General features: G+C 38.7%; 1 protein-coding gene across 5 annotated transcripts in view; it reads right to left on the reverse strand.

Moving 5' to 3' along the window:
- The window catches only part of PALM2AKAP2 (PALM2 and AKAP2 fusion), a 249,192-nt gene extending 227,847 nt beyond the window's left edge, over positions 1 to 21,345 (reverse strand). For all 5 annotated transcript variants that reach the window (XM_087886347.1, XM_087886346.1, XM_034410613.3 and 2 more), the window contains exon 1: positions 20,623 to 21,345. In XM_087886347.1, the coding sequence (XP_087742473.1) occupies positions 20,623 to 20,667 (45 nt within the window). In that variant the 5' untranslated portion in view covers positions 20,668 to 21,345. The remainder of the gene's footprint in view (positions 1 to 20,622) is intronic.
- Between the last annotated feature and the right edge of the window lie 498 nt (positions 21,346 to 21,843).

Here is a 21,843-nt window from a genome sequence, read left to right on the forward strand (position 1 = left end):
CAAGGAGGGGTTGATAGCACTTCAGTTCAGCACTCTGAATCTGGCAGTACAATTCCTTGCTCATAATATTATCAATGAAACATTTAAAGAGGCATGTGCATGTATGTACTTTTTTCAATGTACAGGCTTATGCAAAAATAGGACTCAGTAGACCTATGAATGAATAATGTGACACTTTAAACGATCTCTATCTCACAGACTGATGAAACTCCTTAAATGCTGTAAACACCATAGTTTCCAGCCCAAGAAATATCTCACAATGTATCCCTCCCCCTCTGGCAAATTAATTCAACATGTATGAGGTAACAGAAGAGGCATGGAAAATGCCTACTCTTTAATCCCATTTTATGTACTTTATTGCTAGAGCCTTTTGGAAGGCAATGTTCCTTTTCATGTAATTCTCCCCACTAGAAGTTGGGTGAAGACCAAGAAAGCTTTGATGTCCAACCCAAATACTTTTAATACTTGGCTATGAATGACTTTCCTACCAGATCAAACTAAGTTTTATCATATCCTTTTCTTCTTCAAACCGGTGTCTGCATCAACAGAAAAGGCAGAACTATTAGATTTAAGAAGGATACAGAGGCCTTTGTTTTTTACACTATGATCACTAAAGTCCAGCTTCTCTACAGCACAGCCTGAATGGCTGGGAATTACAATACCCAGATCTTACTAGCAAAATGTCTCAAACGAAATAGATGGAAGAACAATGATATAACAAGCTAGGTAAAAAGGTCTCCCATATTTCCCTGAAATAAGACCGGATCTTATATAAATTTTTGCTCCAAAAGAAGCATTAGGGTTTATTTTCTGGATAGGTCTTATTTTTGGGGAAATATGTTACTAAATACACCCATCTGGCTGACAATCTTAACTGGGACTTATTTGGGGGGTAGGTCTTATATTACGAGCATCCTGAAAAATCATGCTAGGACTTATTTTCCAGTTGGGTCTTATTTTCGGGGAAACAGGGTACTTCCAATAGGGTGTTAATACTAGTCCAAAATTTGCTATTTCTTATCTGTTGCTAAGATTCCAAATATACACTGGCTTCAGGGAGAGGTCAAGGAATTATGTCAGCAGCAATACAATCTCAAATATAAATGTGCATAATATTACAGCATTAATGTCTCTCACTGGAACCATCAGAAGCATTATTGGTCCAAGAGAGAGCATATCTATCTGATATAGTCCTCCCCATGTCTTCCTCCAACCTGGTGCCTTCAAAACCTCCATGCTCATTGGGAATTCTAGGAATCCAAAACTTCTGAAGGGCACAAAGGAAAAAGCTGCCCCTTTTCAGTGTCTTAGGCACGTCTATCTCAGCCCTGCCAGAAAGGCTTGGTCTCTAAGTATTACCAGAACTGTATAGGAAGTGAAGTGAACTCCTCATCCACCGGTCAATGAAGTCTCTGGCTGCATATATTAGCTAGGAAGCACTGCTAGTGATTAATTTTTAAACGTCTCTCATCAATTCCTGAATGAATTTAAAGCCATATCAAATGCCCTGTCATAGTGTGGCCAAGATAATGAATGTTCTCAATTTGAAATGACAACATATTAGCAGAGTCTTGTTCAACAAGTGGAAGGGACTCTGTGAATCAAAGAAAGTCAAAAAGCTAAATCCCTAGTATTTGTTATTCAATGAAACCCATCTTAGACCAATCTTCCCCAGCATTATGACCTTCAGATTAAAGCTATATCTTTTAAAATTAAAACCCAGAGTTCCATACAAGCAGTCCTTGAGTTACAATCATTTGTTTAGTGACTGTTCAAAGTTACAATGGCACTGAAATAAGTGACTTACAACCAGTCCTCACACAAAGGTTGCAGCATCTCAATCACGTGATCAAAATTCAAGTGCTTGGCAACCAGCATGTGTTTACAATGTTTACAATGTCCTAGGGTCACGTGATTGCCATCTGCAACCTTCCCATCCAGCTTTGGATAACCAAAGTTAAGTCACATTTGCTTGGCAAAAAAGGTGATAAGATCAGGTGTGACTCATTTAACAACTGCCTTGCTTAGTAATCTAAATGTTGGTTTCACTTGTGGTCCTACGCTGAGAATACCAGTATATGAATGGCTATTGTATATGCTGGCTGGGAATTTTAGGATTTCTGGAGGTTGGGAGAAGCTGTTTTTGGCAACTTCTATGAGAGTGAATTAAACAAAAAAGCATAGCCTTTGCCCAGAGGAATATACATATAATTCTCGTCTAATGCAGTTTCTGAAAACAATGAATATGAAACAATGAAGAAGGAAGTCATTGTTACTTACACTACAAAAAGTAGTTCTTTCTCTAAAGACCTATACAATTTAAATCAGTCACAGATTTATACAATTTAAATCAATCATCATCACCACTATCACTATTATTATCATTATCTAAACTCCACTCCCCACAACACAATGGGTTGCCTTAAAGTGAACCCAGGTTTTGCTTAATGAATAAAGGTAAAACTTAGTGGTCCCTCTTACTTTGGACAACTAAATCTTGCCATACTTTGTCATTGAAAATAAATCTCTGATTAAATCAACTCTTCCCTTGGCTGAGTTCACATATCGTGATAAGTTAAAAGAATAAAATACATTATGGTTTACCATAATTGGTGAACCAAGTCACTGAACTGAGGATTTCGGGGTAATATAACATTGAGAACTGACCAATCTTACTTTAAAATAGATAAACTATGCTCTTTGCAGAAAGCCATGCAAACTTCATGCCAGCGTATCTCCTGCTGACTCAAGGATTGTTGATAGCACATCTAGTCAGTAGTGGAGAAAGATCACATGATAACTGACATCTAATTGCACCAAATAGATCACTCCTTGTGAAGTCAATTCCACATCTTTCTGAAGTTAGAAGTGTGGATTACATTTTAACCATTTAGGGCAGCCCTTCAAGATAGACTAGGAAATCAAAGTCACAGAGGCGGATGGATGGATGGATGGATGGATGGATGGATGGATGGATAGATAGATAGATAGATAGATAGATAGATAGATAATCTTTATTGTCATTTTTTTCCTGTGGGCACTCTAGCACACATTAAAAATGAAATGCTGTTGCCTGTTCTCAAAAGTGTACACACACACACACATATATATGCACACATATATATGCGTGCGGCCCCGTTGTGAACCGGTAGTAAAGGTAAGTAGAACTCACCCTTGATGTAGTTCATATTGTGCTCATGAGATCTAGGGGGAATCTTGTCTGAATGTTTTCTCACTTTACAGTTCTACCCTAGACTTAGGTTTCTTTTATCTATCATGTTGGAAGTGGCTTTTTGTTCCGTTTCTCAAAGCTATTTCCTTGGGCCACTCCATTACCTCTGCAGCACACCCAGTAATTAATGATAGATTGTTATAACATTTTTAACAACTAGAGTAAAATTATTCACAGAGAAGTCAGCTTTTGCTTTATTTAACAAAAAGATTTATGATTTTGGCAGGCATGAATACTTGTAATCATTGTCCAGGAGCAAAACATCAAAGCAGTTGGCTCCATATAAGGCTTGGCCACAGGTAGGGATTATTTTATTATTACTGCTGACTCAATTACAAGACAAGGTTTTGGGTTTTTTTTACACTGCGGTACAAGCTGGTCCTTTATACTGACTGCTCTCGTTCCCTAACCCACTGCAATTATTTGAAGGAATTATTTTGCCTGTCATACCACCCACCAAGGGGCAACTAAAAATATTCTTCTCTTTAATTTTAAAGTTATGCTTTTCATCACCATTCCCAGAATCTTTCGCCACTGAACTATAAAGGCTAAAACTCTAGGAATTGCATTGGCCCTCATTCTGTTAACCAGGGTGGATAAAAATCAATGACTTTTTAAAAAAAAATCAATTTTTTTTTATTTAAATCGGAGTTTCTTGATTTAAATCGGATTTTTTTTATTTTTATCGAATTTATTTTAATAAAAAACTTTTGGAGTAAAAATCTATCGTAAGATAGTTTTCTATTTAAGATACATAAATTATTTAGTTTATTCAGCATGAAATGGAGCTTAGTTATGTAGCATGAGGCTGTATATTCTGCAACACTGGGACTATCGGTGAGTCAACAGTGGGTCAAAGGAGTAGCAGAGATGACAGCTGCTCTTTAAAAATTATGATTTAAATCGAGTTGATTTAAATCAAGCCTTTTTACTAGTGATTTAAATCATGATTTAAATTGTGATTTAAATCAACTCGATTTAAATCAAATCCACCCTGCTGTTAACCAATTCCTCTCTCCAGTTACCCAAATTTTGTAGGGTCAGGATCGGAATCTTTTCTAAATCCATGCAGTCTCCTCATAAAATGAAAACTTAATATCCCAGACATTTATTTGTTCAATGTTTTATCCATTGCAATCAAGAAATTTTACTGTCAGAGTTTGCAGCAATCCAACCAGCACACAAGTAAACAATTCAGCAGGATTCATTTATATAAGAATTTATTTATTTATTTATTTATTTATTTATTCGATTTATATGCCGCCCTTTTCCGGAGACTCAGGGCGGCTTACAATGCGTTAAGAAACTTCTTTATATACAATACCATACAGCAGAAGCCAGAACCAAAATTCAGAATCCAGAAGCAAAAATCACAGAAGCAATATAATAGAGGCACTCATATATATACAGATCAGTGAACCTAAGCCACGCCCAGTCTCTGAGCCATCTGGGTCCCCAAACAGTCCCCATTGGCTGACCTGTTACCATGTCTATCCCAATTCATGAACTCTCACACACTGACATTTTCCCCATGTTTATGAATTCTACATTCTAGAAATGGAAATGGAATTAACACAATAGCTCTGCCCAGTTACTTTGTCCCCAAATGACCCCTTCCCAATTTAGGAGGCAAACAATGCAGCCTTTTCTATAATTTCAGACAAGGTACATTCGAGATTACAGAGACGACATAAGTTTATGTAGGAAGCAGAAACCAACATAGAGTACTTAGAGCTGCTCTTACTCCTCCTCATGGGTAGACCTTATTTCTTTTTAAATGACTTGAAGTAGAATATTGTGTAACGGGATGACATGTATCACAGTTCACCTCTATTGAGTTCTGTGGGGTCTGTTCTTGTAATGTTCTTATTTACAGTATCCTAACCAAGCTTAATCTGAGGAAAAGTCTGTTGAATATATGGGAAATACTAGAATTTATATTATGTCAATTTTATTTTTCATTAAGTATTTTGGGAGTCCTTTGTATAAAAACTAGAAGATGCTCTTCGCCTCCTTCTCTTACAAATTAAGGCTACTGATTTGCCTGAAGTGCTTCCGGACAGAAACCTCAGAGCCAGAAATGGACGACTTCATGGGGCAGGGCCTACACAGAGGCTTTGCAAATATTTTATTTTATATTTTATTTTATATAATAAATAAGGTAACATCTCCTTCAAACTGACTGCAAGTAACTTCAAGGACATGTTGTTTTTATAGCTTGCCATTCTCTTCTTCTGTGATGTGTTTTTTTACTTCCCAGTCCTCAGGCGTATCTTGCTCATGCTCTTGCTTGCCTTTTTATATAGATAGTCCTCGACTTACAAGAGTTTGTTTAGTGACTGTTCAAAGAGCCGAGGTGGCGCAGTGGTTAGAGTGCTGTACTGCAGCTACTTCAGCTGACTGCTAGTTCAGCAGATCAAATCTCACCGGCTCAAGGTTGACTCAGCCTTCCATCCTTCCAAGGTGGGTAAAATGAGGACCCAGATTGTTGGGGGCAATATGCTATTTAGTTTAGTCTTTGTTGTAAGCCGCCCAGAGTCCTTGGAGAGTTGGCGGCATAGAAATACGAATAATAAATAAATAAATAAAGTTACGGCATTGAAAAAAGTGACTTATGACAATTTTTCACACTTATGACTGTTGCAACATCCCCATGGTCACATGATCAAAATTCAGACACTTGGCAACTGGCTCATATTTATGATGGTTGCAGTGTCCCAGAGTTATATATGATCACCTTTTGCAACCTTTGGACAAACAAAATCAGTAGGGAAGCCAGATGTACTTAACAAGTGTCACTAATTTAACAACTGCAGTGATTCATTTAACAATCATAAAATTCACTTAACAAATGTCTTGCTTAGCAACAAAAAAATTGGGCTCTATTATTTATTTATTATTTATTTATTATTTGGACTTATATGCCGCCCTATCTCCGAAAGGACCCAGGGCGGCTCACAACAATAAAACACACAAAGTTCAATTTTTTAAAAAAAATACCCAATAAAACTATAAAGACCATTAAAATCTGCTCTAAAACCCCTTCAGTCCAAGCCGGCCAGACGAAATAGCCATGTTTTAAGGCCACGGCGGAAAGAGCAAAGGTCAGGGGCCACCCGGAGCCCCAGGGGAAGCTGATTCCACAGGGTAGGTGTGCCCACAGAGAAGGCCCGCTCCCTAGGGGTCGCCAGCCGACATTGTCTGGCTGACGGCACCCCAAGGAGGCCCTCCCTGTGGGAACGCACCAGGCGATGGGGAGCTGTCGTTGGCCGATGGTCCGCCAAATACCCTGGGCCTAAGCCATGTAGGGCTTTATAGGTGATTACCAGCACCTTGAATCTCACCCGGAGGGCAACTGGTAGCCAATGCAGGTCCCACAGGAGGAGTGTAACATGATTATGTAATGATTATGGTCATTATATTGAGGAGGAGCAATATGGATAAGCACATATACAAATCTCTTCAGTGTGTCAAGTGAGGAACCTTAGGCCCAACAATCATTGGTAAGAAATTTAGTCAAGCAATATCTGGAAGGCCATGGTATTTTCTCCCTCTGCGCAACATGTATACATGTTTATGATATTTGCCAGAAGAGTAAAATCTATCACCCCCCCATCTCCTTAATATATAGAACATATGGAAAAGGCTCAAGTCTCAATTATACTAGTTTGTAAGCCAGGAGTTCTTGGACACATAACCAAAAGAACTAAAATTTCTGCTCCAGTTTTGTATCAGCCAAAGAAAACAGCCTTGAATCCAGCACTCTTCCTGACAGATGTTAATGCCATGTAGATTTTAGGCTTCAAAGTGTGAGCTTCTTTTTCCATAGCTACTTTTCTTGTAAGCAGCCAACATGTAAAGTGTGTGTGTGGGGGGGGATGGAATAAGTGAGGAATGGAAGAGAAAGGAAGGGCAAATCATATTAGAGACAGACAATGGAGTCTTGTTCTCAAATATAAATGAAATCCAGCTGCTTTACAGCTGTGCCCTTCTGTGACACAAGCCAAAATATCAGGCAAAATGCAAGTGATTGTCATCCATTTGAAGCCAATGCAATTTCAAGTAGCCCAATGGAATCGTGGCCAATGGACCAACTATTTGGTCACTCAGATATCAAGAATTTCAGTTCCAAACACAGACATCCAGAATGTCTGCAGGACAAAAGAATTTGGCCCACATGCTTCCTAGTGAAACGAAATTTTATAAGCAATTTTTACATGCTAAATGTTTATTACAAATAACAGTAAATCATCAAATAAAAAGCACATGATGGAAGAAATCAGCATACATGAAGAGGAGTGGAAAAGAGAATGTTACTTATTAAGATACAGTACACCTGATCTCAAAAATGAAGTTATGTTTATTTTTTTCCCTTTAGCACCACCATGCAGAAGTTTTCCTTTGCTCGAGATGGGAAAACATTTGCTCTATTCACATTTTAATACAAACTTGTTTAATTTCACACCTTTGAACTCATGGGAAAATAGCAACTGTTATTATTCACACAATTCTTCCAACTTTACCTGGCCATAACAAATGTCCACAACAGTGGCATTATTAAAGGAAAAGTAGTGACATTTAGAGAAAATAAATTTGTATTAGAATCATGGATACATTAGTCAAAAATACATTCAGTGAATATATTTTCTCACGAACTTAAAAAAAAAATTAAATGGATGCAGACAAATGAAATTTAAAAATGAAGAGAAAAGAGAAATGTTAGAAATTTTTACATAGTAAAGTGTCAACATATTTAATATTATACATCATAATGGCAGCGAGAATGGTATACGCCCAACAATAGAAAAATGAAAGTATACCTTTAGAAAAGGGAGATAATAAAGAAAATATTGGTTTGCGCAGAAATGGATAAATTGATGTTAGAATTAAAAAATAAAGGAGAGACAGAATATCATGATATACGGAATAGATTTTACCAATGCATGAAACTAAGAGGTGGGAGTTGGAACAGGAAATAACCAGGATTTGTAAACCCGAAATGTGATGTAATATATGTAAATATAACTGAGTACATTGGGTAGAATAATTATATATAATTAGTAATGTTTGATGAATATATATGATATTTGTTTTATATTTTAGTGTGTATGGCGGAGATGACGCCAGGATGGTCACTGTGTCCAATATTTTAATAAGAAATGAATAAATAAATATTTTAAAAAAAGAAATGTTAGAAATTTTTCATCCATTTTCTCCCAAAATTTTCAGATTTGTAAATTAATCTATTCAGTATCCTTTAATAAAATATTTTGTCAAAGCTATAAGATGCGTTCTGGCTGCATTTGGATTTAATAAATAAGTATAATTACATGCTAGTGCTGCAATTTCCTCAGGTGTCCAGATGGCTGGCTCAGGAATTCTGGGGGTTGAAGTCCATTAAGGGGCCATAGTTGCCCACCCTTGCTCTAAATCTGGCCTGTCAAACTGGCAGCCCATTGGCCGGATACGTCATGCTCAGGCAACGCCCACCCTGGCTCCAGAAAGGCAAAAAACATCGTGATACATCACAATCCAGCCTGTGATGCGATCAAGTTTGACACCTGTGCTCCAAACTATATCCATGATTAACAATATTAAATATTTTGTTTTAGATTTCAAATAATGGTGAACTCAGATCAGAAGCAGAATTTCTAATAGCCTTCTCATGAGTCACTGAACATAGTCATGGTAGGGGAAACACACTAGCCAAAATTTGTGTATATAACATTAAACCATAGTTTAGATTGTGTCTGAATGCAGCCCATACTTAAACTGTTATTTCAGTTTTTATCTACTGCATGTATATGAAATGGTGACCGATTAAGAAAATATAATAATCTTGGCTCTAGATTAGAAGCAAGGGCAAGCTTATTTATGGGCCAAGTATTTTATTTACAAGAACTCTCACATCTCACAAAATATTTCTTTTCCAAATCTTTAGCAGAGTAACAAGCACACCATAATAAAAGTCATTATTATACCAAATAAATTAAAATTCATTTAATCTGTCCTTCTGTTCAGATTGCTAGTAGATAAGGAATCCAGTGATCTTATTGAATGAATATATGTACACAGCATATACAGTTATTAAAAATAACTGTAATAAAATTAGAAAGCTTTTACTAAATCTGCAATAGCCACAGTGAATGCCTTTTATTGTCCAGAAAACAAATAAAGCTTACCCAGCAAGAATAGTTGATTTTCTTTCAGAAGCAGGCTACTATGATACAGTATAAACATCAAAAGACAAAAACAAAACTGAACTGACTTTATTCTAAAATTATTCACAGATAATATTTCTAATATCTTTGAATAGTTTGTGAAATCTTTAACTGTGTGTCATTTCTGACAAAACTATTTCTCTAAGAAATTTCAGTTGTTTGAACTGTCTTCTTTAGACATTAATAAATATTAATTAGGAGAAGTGGAATAACTAAAAAATGTCAATAAAAGAATTATTTTCATGGTGATTGGGTGAATCACGCAAATTGTCTAATGCTGTGGTGGAGTTCTCCATCTGTCACTAGACTACAAAATCTAACAGCTCTTGCTTACTTGTTGGCTCATTCTAATGGGAATTAAAAGCCAAGAACATTTGGTGATCATATTTCTCAACACTGCTCAAAAATAAATGGCAGAGAGCCAGGGTGATAGCCTGAATAGACAAGACAGTACAATCTAAGTTCTTGGGTAGCATTGCAAATCTTGAGGATGCTCCTGGACGCTCTCTAAAAGCTGTCCCCACATTGTAATTTTAAAATTGTTAGAACATTGGAACATTATTAGATGCTTGATAAATCTCATATTTAATAGTTAATTTAGGTTGCAGATTAATTTAAAATAAAATTTATTTTGTCTCCTGGCCTTTTCTACTAGGTTGAAGTATGGCACTAATAAATCACTAAAAAAGCAAATGTACAGTAGTACTCATTTCCCCCACTAAGGTTGCTTCTCCTGCAAAGTCTTAAACCAGGAGAATCTGCTTACAAGTGTCCATGGAGTCTGTCTCCTTTGATCTATTCACGTTTCTTAACCTTGGCATATGCGGACGAAGATATGTGGACTTCAACTCCCAGAATTCGCCAGCTAGCTGGTTAGGCAATTTTGAAAGTTTAAGTCTACACATCTTCATATTGCCAAGATTGAGAAAGACTGGTCTACGGTAAAAGGGAGATTAGAATATGGTGATTTTATACAGGTGTCAGGAACAAAGTAATGACTGCCATGTTTTTTTCAAACTGGCAGTGACTTTGTTCTGAATTTCCTTCCTTATTTTCTGATCATGGAAATTAAAGCATAATGAATTGGATGCCCTAGAACAGGGGTGTCAAGCTTCAGCCTGCTGGGTACTTAGATCTGGACTGGGGGGCCACCCTGGAAACAGTAAAGGATTGGCCCGCAGTGCCTCTGCCAGCAAAAACGGATCCAGGGAGGGCCGCGTGCAGCTCTCCCAAGCTCCATTTTTGTTGCCAGAGGGCTGAAGGAGGCCGTCACAGCCGAAAATGGAACTCGGGAGCCCGTTTTCGTTGGCAGAGCGCTCAGGCCACCACAGGCGCCCCTGACATGAGTGACATTGAAATAGCCAAAGCCACCCTGCCCCCCCGCCCGAAGTCAAACACAACCCTGATATGGCCCTCAATGAAATCCTGCTCTAGTCCAACCCTCTGCTCAAGCAGGAGACCCGGCCTAGACCATTTTGGAGAACTGACTATCCTGTCTCTTCTTACTCTGCCCTGGGAAGCCACCACTTCCTGTCTGACCTGCTTCCTGGTTCTCTTTCAGGGGGCCACAGAGGACCACAATCTGAAGCAAGGAAAGAAGTTGAGGGTCCCCCAAGAATTCTGCTTCTTGGCTTGCCAATGCTGCCACAGGGGAACGGTTTGGCTTGGTGTGTGTGTCGAAGCATAGCATAGTTGGAAGGGACCTTGGAGGTCATCTAGTCCAACCCCCTGCTCGAACAGGACAGCCTTCCAGAATCATAGGATAACAGAGTTGGAAGGGATCTCGGAGGTCTTTTAGTCCATCCCCCTGCTTGAGTGGGAGACTCTTACAGAATTACAGAATAACGGAGGGGACCTTGGAGGTCTTTTAATCCAGGCCCCCTGCCCAAGCAGAAGACCCTATACCATTTCAGTCAAGTGGCTGTCCAATCTCTTCTTAAAAACCTACAGTGATGGGATAGCCACAACTTCTAGTGGCAAGCCATTCCACTGGTTAATTGTCCTCCCATCCATCCATCCATCCATCCATCCATCATCTCTATCTATGTATCTATCTAGCTATAGATAGAACTTCATCATTCCATCCATCCGTCCATCCATCCATCCATCCATCTTCTATCTATCTCAGGGGTGTCAAACTTAAGGCCCGGCAGCTGGATCCAACCTGCGGGGTGCTTAGATCTGGTCCATGGGGATGCCCAGGAAACAGCAAAGGACCAACCCGTGGTGCCTCTGCCAGCAAAAATGGAGCTTGGGAGGACCGTGAGTGGCTCTCCTAAGCTACATTTTTGCTGGCAGAGGGTTACAGGAGGCCGTCACAGCCGAAAACAGAGCTTGGGAGCCCGTTTTTGTTGGCAGAAGGCTCAGGCCACCACAGGCATCCCTGACACGAGTGATGTTGACCTGGCCATGCCCCCTGCCCCCCCCCCAGGTCAAACACAACCCTGATGAGGCCCTAAATGAAATCGAGTTTGACACCTCTGCCTTAGAAAGTCTAGTTCCTATAACTGGCAGTAAAGGTTATTAACTCCAATATATAAGATGAAGAACGGCCAAATTGGGATGCCAATTCATGGTAGTCAAACCACATTTTAGTTGCAAAGCCTAAATTGTTTCTTCCCTAAAACCAGAAAATCATGCAACTTACACAGTAAAAAAAACCCTGTAGATGCCCTTGTCTTGAAAATGTAGTATTCCATCCAGGTAATATAAATAAGCCCTGTAATATGTAGCTGGAGTGATCCTGAATAAAGGTATAGATATACAAAAATGTATAATTTACTTGATCTATCCCCTGACATACATTCTTCAACAGTTTTAATCACAGAAGAGCTCAGGCCACAATTCAAAACAACCAACCACTCTATTTAAGTACCTGTGGTTTGATTTCAGAAGTAGATCACTCAAAGAACAAAAGGTAAACTAAATTTGACACTCACCCGTGAGGTTATAATGTATGTTTTTATCAGTTTTTTTACCTGGTTTCTAACTTGATTTTGATTACAGAACATTGGATTGGTCATTTGAATTAGGACTGTACTATGAGATTTCGAGGAAAAGGATTATTTGTACAAAGATAAAGTTTGAATAAGAAGCGACACATCACATACATGTTCTAATCAGAATGATTTTTATTCTGACAGGCACATAGAAGTAAAATGTTGGAAAAAGTGCCATGAAACTGATTATTCCTACTTTCTACTTTCCTTCCCAAGCTAAATTTAACCATTCAGAAGGGCAGTTAGAACTGGCTAAAGTGACTTTCCCTCCTATGAATATGCATCTCTTAAAAGATTGTCTCAGTTTAATTGACAATCGTAACAGAGATGACAGTCTCAAATAGAGGCAGGAGCCAACCAGAAATTGAGAGTGTATTTTTTTCTTAGCATTTTGGCCTTCTCAGGCAAGAAATCGATATGAGGCCTCTCATAACAGTAACAGTGTCCCATCTGTAGCCATATTTGTATTAAATAATCTGATCAGCTCTATCAAACAAATATATTTAAAAGCATGCAAAGACACTTGCCAAAAAGGCAAAGGATATTCACATTCCCTTCTTAGCCAACCTCAAAGGAAAGCTTTGACAGACTACATTAGCTGCTCCTTCAAAGCTCAAACACAAAAGGCCTTTTATTTATTTTAGACAAGGAAATTCTAAATTGTCACGAGGCAAAAATAAACTTGTCTGTGACATGGGGGTCAGAAATTAAACATGAGAAGCAGGAAATTGTTCAAAGTAATGGATCACACACTTCTAGATTTCCAAAGATCTAGAAACATCATCTGTGAACTAGTTAAAAAGGCACTCTTTTTCATTTTTGAAATGTCCTGGCCTCTGCTTTCACGGAGAAGGAACAGCGATTGAAGAGCCCACCCTGTAACTAGGCCAAAATGATCACAGGAACCAGATGGAAGTTCTAGAGAAAGAACCATAATAGGTAAGTGTTACAATACAGATGTATTTCAGAGATATTTTAACTTCAGTTCCAGGCCACCACAATAAAGTAAATAGAGGTAGTCCTTGATTTATGACTGGTTGCTTAGCGATCATTCAAAGTTATGAGTGACCACCCCCCAAAAGGAACTTATGAAAGAGATTTGAAGTTCAATTCCACTCCCCTGAGGTCATGTGATCATTTTTTGGGCAATTGGCACACATTTATGGCTGTTTGGAGTGTCCTGCAGTCAAGTGATTGCAATTTACACAGTTTTTCCAGAAATGGGCATTTAGTTCTTTTTTCCAGCAAAAAAATGCCCCATAGGAAACAAGGGGTTTGCTTAATGACCACAGCAATCACCATGTATTCACTTAATGATCGTTGCAAGAAAGGTTATAAAATCAGGTGTGGTCACGTGATTGTAAAGTGGTCACCGACTTTACAATCACCACAACCTACAACCAAAATTGCAGGTTAATTACAGTCGTAAGTCAAGGACTACCCGTACTGCAATAAAGCATGTCACATAATTTTTCTTTTGTTTCCCAGCACATATAAAAGTTATGTATACAACAATGTACATATCTTAATTAAAAAGACTTTGTTGATAAAAATGCTAATAATCATCTGATTTAATAGTACTGAAAGAGTTTGAAATATTGTAACAATTACTAAATTGTGGAACAGAGACACAAAATGAGCAAGTGCTGTTGGAAAAATGGCGCCAATAGACTTGCTTGATGAGGGTTGCCACAAACTTTCTATTTGTAAAAAGAAATAAAATGCAACATCTGTGAAGCACAATAAAGCACCATGCAATAAAACAAGGTATGCTTATATAAAATCTGTGTTCATGAAATCAGAAAGAATCTAGAAAGACTCGCATAGAATTAACCAAGAAAGAAATGGGTAATGTTGGGTTTCTATTTTTATTTTTTATCATTCCAGTTAATACTGGTAAGATGATCAAAAATTACCAGATTCTACTATAGCCATTTCCATATCAACATCATCATGATTTTATTCTGCCTTTTTGACTATACTGGTCAATTCAAGGTGACAAACATACCATGCATGGTTTTCACACATAAAGCAGAACTAGAATTCACAGTCTCCTGGTTTCTAGGCCAGCATGCTTTTTTTTTTTTTTTAATTTGATTTATACGCCGCCCTTCTCCGGAGACTCAGGGCGGCTTACAATGCGTTAAGCAATAGCCTTCATACTTTTGTATATTTTTACAAAGTCAGCTTATTGCCCCCACAAACTGGGTCCTCAATTTACCTACCTTAGAAAGGATGGAAGGCTGAGTCAACCTTGAGCCTGGCAAGATTCGAACTTACTAATTGCAGACAGCTGGAGTTAAATTACAATGCATTAGTCTGCTGAGCTATCCAGCAGATAGCTGGATAACCACTACATCAAATTATCTCTCATACTACAACTTTATATGTGATCAAATTAATAGCAGAACATCTAATACTGGCACCTGCATTTTTATTTTTCCCACACACTATTTTTGTCCTTTTAGATCATCTCTTTTAGATTATAATTTAAAGAAAAGGATATTATTTTTTTATTTATCAATAAGCTTATCTGGGAGCCTTTACAAATGAAAAGTAGAATATGAATGCTTGTATAAATGATCAGAAATATGGATGGAGACAAAAAGTTTCTAATTAACACAAATCACCTTAACCTGATTAATAGACAAATTAGGATGAACTATTTTTCAGTTTCTTTACTCACACACACAATGGGCAATGCTTGCAAACCAAGCATAGAATAGTAAGCAATACCTTGGAAAAATGTGTTTATTAGGGAAATATGTTTTATGAGATTTTTTAAAAATAATAAACTGATGCAAAAGTACAAAGAAACTTGTCCTGGAAAAACAAAAACTTTATTGAAAATGAAATAAATGTCTTCATTTATAACTAGGAAACACTAATCATACGTTTTACCTGTGGGAAATCATTAATATTTAATTTTTGCTCCAAATGAAATGTGTTTTTTAGCTTTGCTGATGTATTTTGCATTACAGTTACTGAGATAATTCATGCAGTTCATGAGGCATGATAAGTTGCAAACAAATCAGAGAGAGAGACAGACAGACACCAAGGGTAAAATATCAAATAATACAGGACTGTCAGTAAAGACACATACACAAAATGAATCACTCCAGTACAGGGGTCTCCAACCTTGGCAACTTGAAAACTTGTGGACTTCAACTCCCAGAGTTCCTCAGCCAGCAAAGCAAAGCTGGCTGAGGAACTCTGGGAGTTGAAGTCCACAAGACTTCAAGTTGCCAAGATTGGAGACCCCTGCTCCAGAAGGTGCTTTGCTATTTATCCCCAAAGGAAATCTCTAGAGCAGCATTTCTCAATCTTGGCAACTTCAACATGTGTGAACTTCAACTCCCAGAATTATCAGCCAACAGAATTCTGTTCTCCAGAAGGCTAGAGAATTCTGGAAATTCAAGTACACACATCTTAAAGATGGGAAACACTGCTCTAGACCAAGAGCTTGGCAACTTTAAGATGCTTGGATTTCAGTTCCCAGAATTCCCCAGCCATAGTCCACTCGCTTTAAAGTTGCAACTTTGAAAAACACTAGTCTAGAACAGTTCCTTTTAATTTACCAGATAAATTCCTTGAATAAGGAAAGTTAAGCTCAGGAAGAATGTTCTATACAGGTAGTCCTCAACTTACAAGCATTCAAAGTTACAACAGCACTGAAGTGACTTATGACCAGTACTTGCGCTTATGACCATTGCACCATCCCCACGGTCACATGATCAAAATTTGAAAGCTTGGCAACTGGTACATATTTACGACAGTTGTCATATCCTGGGATCAATTGATGTGATTCCAGGATGCAACAGGTTGCATCCATTTGCAACTTTCCCAGCCAACTTCCAAAAAGCAAAGTCAACAGGGGAAATCTGATTCACCTAACTACTACACGATTCTCTTAACTTGAACGATTCGCTTAACAACCACAGCAAGAAAACTAGTGAAATGAAACAGGGCTCACTAAACAACCACCTTATTTAACAATGGAAATTCTGGTCACAACTGTGGTCATAAATCAAGGACTATCTGTAATAGTATCCTTGTTTTCCTTAATGAAGAAAAGTGACATCACACGAACTGCTTTTAGTCAAGTAACTACAGCCTAAGTCTAAGTAATTATGGCCCAACTTTCCAAATATCCAATCAGAATCAGATATGGCTTTGCAGATCATATGCTACCCTTTGAGTGGAGTCAACAAGGACATAGCAGGTTATTGGTTATTAGTCCCAACCAACAGTATGGCTGCAACACTCAATAAAAACTAAGTTCATTTTTTGTTTGTTTGGGGGAGGGCACTTTGAGTCAATGTTGACTCTTGGCAACTTCCTGGACAAGTCCCTGCAGTTTTCTCAGCAAGATTTCCGAAGTGACTTGCCATTATCTTCTTCCTAGGATTGAGAGTGGGGTTAGCCCGAAGTCACTCAGCTGATTTTACATTTAGTGGGACTAGAATTCACAGTCTCCTGGTTGTCTTAACCACTACACCAAATTGTCTGTCTAAGTCTAAGTGAAAGATATGATGTTAGAGCATTCTATGTATTTTATTTGATGAAGGGAAGAAAGTTTAAGAATTCTATTCTAGTTCTGCATTTCTTAGCCGTAATGTATATGAAAATTTAAAAGTTCTTATCTACTCCAGAAATACAATAGGAAGAGAACTGATGTTAGAATTTTAAGATTTAGAAATTTAATTCTAAATAGTTTAAAAATGTTCTACTTACCTTGATTCCTTGAACCTTGTCACAATGTTCAGATTGATTATAAATCTACTCAACTGAATAGTGCACAATTCTGTAGGGATTTTAGGTCCTTACTGAAGCAGGAATTATAGAGGGGCAAGTCATACGTGCAACTTCTATCTCAAATGAACAAATGACCACTGAAACATGGCAGGTGATTGCAACAAGGCAACCTAATCTTGAAGCTTCATATTCTAATATTAACTGCACATCCAAATTAATAACAGCTCACCTCACACTCATTTCTATTCAACATCAATCTGGCCTTTAATAATTGAAATGTAATTTCTAAAGAAATGTGGGGAAAAACATCTCTCTACAGGTAGTCCTCAACTTACAATCATAATTGAGACCAGAATTTCAGTTGTTAAGCAAGGCAGTTATTAAATGAGTCATGCCCAATTTTGCAACCTCTTTTTCCACAATTGTAAGCAAATCATGGAAGTTGTTGAGACATGTGGTTGTTAAGCAAATTCGGCTTCCCCCACTGACTTTCCTGGTCAGAAGCCAGCTAGGAAGGTCACAAATGGTGATCACATGACCCTGGGACATTGCAATAATTGTAAATACATGCTGGCTGCCAAGAGCCCAGATTTTGATTACATTACTGTGGGGATGCTATGATGGTTCTTTTTTTTTTTTTTAATAATCTTTATTTACATTTTCCATTAAAAAAAACAAAAAATAACAACACACCATATAAATAACATACAAGACAACATAACAAATAACAAACATATTTGCAAGTACATTATGATGGTTCTAAGTGCGAGGCCCAAATGTCACTTTTTTCAGTGCCATTGTAACTTTGAATGGTCATTAAATGAAAGGTTGTAAATTGAGGGCTAACTTTATTTTTGAGTCAATGCTACCCACTCATTCTTGAGTCGTTAAAAAGATATGTTAGCATGGATTGTGCTTTGTTTATTTATTTATTAGTCAAAAACCAGTAAGAGTAAAATAGTCAGTGAAATTATAGAAGCAGTAAAAGAAATCACATTTAGCAAAACAAAGTGTGAAGTGGAGAGCTGAATGCAACAAAATTTCATTTTCATGTATGCCAATTAGGGTACATTTAAAGTGACAATAAAGTTTGTATTGTATTGTATTGTATTTTCTATTCCATTCCATTCCACTCCACTCCACCTTAGCAGACGATAAAGAGCATTATGGTGTGCCAAGTGTGAAAGAGCCTGGAATAAAACAGTGAAGATATGTAATGAGTAGATGAAAAAGCAAGACCCATTTGGTTGTAGAGAGTCAGTCTGGTGTGGTGGTGATCAGGTTAGAAACTGGGAGTCTTTGAGTTCCAGTTCTACCTTAGGCACAGCTGGATGACCACAGCTGGATGGAGGGACTGGCTCATCCATCCAGGGACTGGCTGGATGAGCCAGTCTCTCCCTCTCAGTCCTAAGAAGGAGATAACGGTAAACCATGTGGGGGAAAAAAACTTGTAATGTACAGACATCTGCTTGTATAAAATCCAGCTCAAGCACATCAGCCTTACAAAGTGGAGAGCAAAGCATCCATTCTACTGATGGACTGCATGAGCTACCTCAAGAACAAGGTCAGAGGAGAAGAGCAGAAACACACAACCACCTCTTGGGCCTATTGCAGTCGACTTAACAAACATAAAACTTTCTCCAAAAATATTTTTAGACAAAGAGATCAAACAGGGTGGGGGATGGAGAAATCAGAATATAGAAGAACTCTAAATTCAAATCAGAGAACAGTATCATATGCCTAATACATTCACTATCAGTTCTAATAATATCTAATATTCAAATCGGTTCCGCAGATTTTAAATGTCAAATAAAACTTCCTGTATATTTTAATTAATTTATATTTATCTGAAGTTTCCCAGGGCGAGTGAAAAATGCATGCAGAAGAACAAAGACTAGTCCAAAAATTCTTTTTAGTGTTTCTATTCTTCCTCCTCCTCTCCTCCTCCCATTAATTACATATTTGATAGAAAATCAAATATCTGGCTCACATTAAATATCAAACAAAACTGGCATTATTCAACTGCCAGTTTTTATGCCCAAGACATTTGAATAAAGGGTGTGGCTTATAATGGAGTTTATATGATTAAAAGTGTTTAGATAAACTTTTAAGATGGTGAATGGATTTATAAGCCCTTTTAAAATCAAGAATATAGTATGCTCTCTCTCAATATTATCATCCTCCAAGTCCTTCTTGGTGATCATAACAAAGATTACAATGCTAGCTGGTCTACTGAATTCCTATTTATGGTATTCTTCAATCTCCCTCTCCCTCTCCTTCTCCCTCTCTTTCTCTCTCTGTTTAACAGTTGTGTAAGCTGATGTAGGGGTTCCGGGTTTGTCCTTGGAACTCCTACATAGGCAGATATTCGTTTTACCTATTTTTTAAATAGAAACTATTAAAATAAACAGGGAAGGGAAAATCTCCCTTGAGTCAAGTTCAACACAAGACAATTTTATGGCTTGTCCATACAGGCTTCTTGGCAACAATATACAAGTAGTTTACCACTGCCTACTTCCAGGATTATTTTTGACTTCCCAGTCCAGTCCACAACCTCGGTATTTCCCAATAGTTCCACATCAAAATATTATCCTGGTCCAACCCTGCTTAATTTCCAAAACCCAGATAAGGACTTCAGGTGCTGCTGAAGTTACCATTCAAAGTCAGAGGAAATCAGTCAAGGCAGCAATAGCACATGCTTACCTGAGAGAATTAACGGAACTCACCTCTGAATAAACAGCACTGCAAATCGATTACTAAAGCCTTACAAATTGTATGTAAGCTGCTGAGTTTTTAGCATTGGCATTGCAAATGGATCACCAACACTATGTACTTGACTTTGTCTCAATTCACAAAGCAGCAGCCAACTGTTACTATCTGTAGCAAACCACTGCAGATTGTGAGTGCATCTGCCCTTAAAAGAGAATGCATTCTTTATGCTTCTATTTAGTTGATGCAATTACCGATCTAGATTTTGTAAACTAGTATTTTGTACATAGATAGCTCTATCATCTATCTATCTATCTATCTATCTATCTATCTATCTATCTATCTATCTATCTATCTATCTATCTATCTATTCTATCTCCTATTCACTTCAATCACATGCAAACCCACTACAACTCGGTCGATGCACGGCCAAAGGCAGCCCATTTGCTCTTTACAAAGCAATGAAGCCAATGCAAAAAAATGAAAGGGCAAACTCAGCACAACTTCACCAGGGCGCATTTTACGATGGGTAGGAGGGGAAGGGGGGGGCGAGGTGAGTAAAAAAAAAAAAAAAAGCCATCCGTCCAGCTCTTGTGAGGGAATGCGGAGCAACCCTTCAAGGCTCTGGATTTCCCCACGTTCAGACATAAGAACCGAGAGAAAAAAATAATAATAATAAAAACCAAACAAGCCGAAGCAGACTTACTGCAATCGCTTGCAGCCTTTCCTTGTGCAGTTCAGCCTCCGCCATCCTGGGCGCGCGGAGGATGCAGCAAACCGCAGAGAGACCCGGCAAGCAACGAGGGAATCGCGCTTTCGAGTTATTGAATGCCGCCGAGTGGAAAAAGTCAAGCCGGGTGGATTCTGGTCGGGGGAAAAAAAAACAAAAACACCGCGACAGCTCGGGAAGTCAGCGCATTTCAAACCGGCCTGGTGCCCGCCTGCTTCCCAGCTGCAGGGCTGCTGTTAGCTACATTTCATCGCTGCGTCTGGGCGCCGCCGCTGCTGTCACACTACAGCACTGCCATCCCAACGCAGCGCGGTCCAGGACTGCAATCTTTTTTTAAAAAAATTATATATATATATATTTTCCCACCCCCTTTTCTCTCCTCTCCGCCTTGACGTTTCACAGCGCTCGCTCCTCCTCTGGAGCGCTCTAGCTTACACCAAGGAGGCTGGACGTCGGCGGCGTCTGTAGTAATGAAAACCTGCCCGAAAAGACGCGGGCGGGAGGGCGCGGCGGAGAGGCGCGGCGACGGCGCAGCCCGACGCGGGGAGCCGAGAAGAGGGTATTTCCCTCAGCCTCGCGGCTGTGCCGCCGCTATCTGCGTGGGGCTCTCCCTGAGGAGAAAAAAAAGAAGAACGAAGCGCTGCCCCGGAGCTTCCCGGGTGTTTCCTTTCACTAAGCGTCAGGAGCCCGGCCCGTCATGCTCCTCTGCGGCTCTCTGCCCTTTGCTTTGTGTTTACGGTAAAAGGAGGCGAACCTGCGGTAAAGTGCAGGTAGTCCTCGACTTACGACCACAGTCGAGTCCAACATTTCTGTTGTTCACTGAGACATTTCTTAAGTGAGTTTGGCCCCCATTTTACCACCTTTCGTGCCACGGTTGTTAAAGTGAGTCGCTGCAGTGGTTAAGTGAGGAACCCGCTTCTTAAGTGAATCTCGCTTCCCTGTTGACCTTGCTTGTCAGAAAGTCGCAAAAGGGGATCACATGACCTCTGGACACAGCAACGGGTCATAAATGGGAACCGGTTGCCAAGCATCTGAATTTTGATCAAATGATAATGGGGATGCTGCAAAGGTCATAACTCTGAAAAATGGTCATAAGTCACTTTTTTTCAGTGCAGTTCTAACTGTGAATGGTCACTAAATGAACTATTGTAAGTCGATTACCTGAATACTTGAATAAGGGAAGTTTACTTTCCCATC

This window comes from Pantherophis guttatus, chromosome 2, assembly GCF_059756535.1.
Source record: "Pantherophis guttatus breed Tessera chromosome 2, ASM5975653v1, whole genome shotgun sequence".
Taxonomy (NCBI): Eukaryota; Metazoa; Chordata; class Lepidosauria; order Squamata; family Colubridae; genus Pantherophis; species Pantherophis guttatus.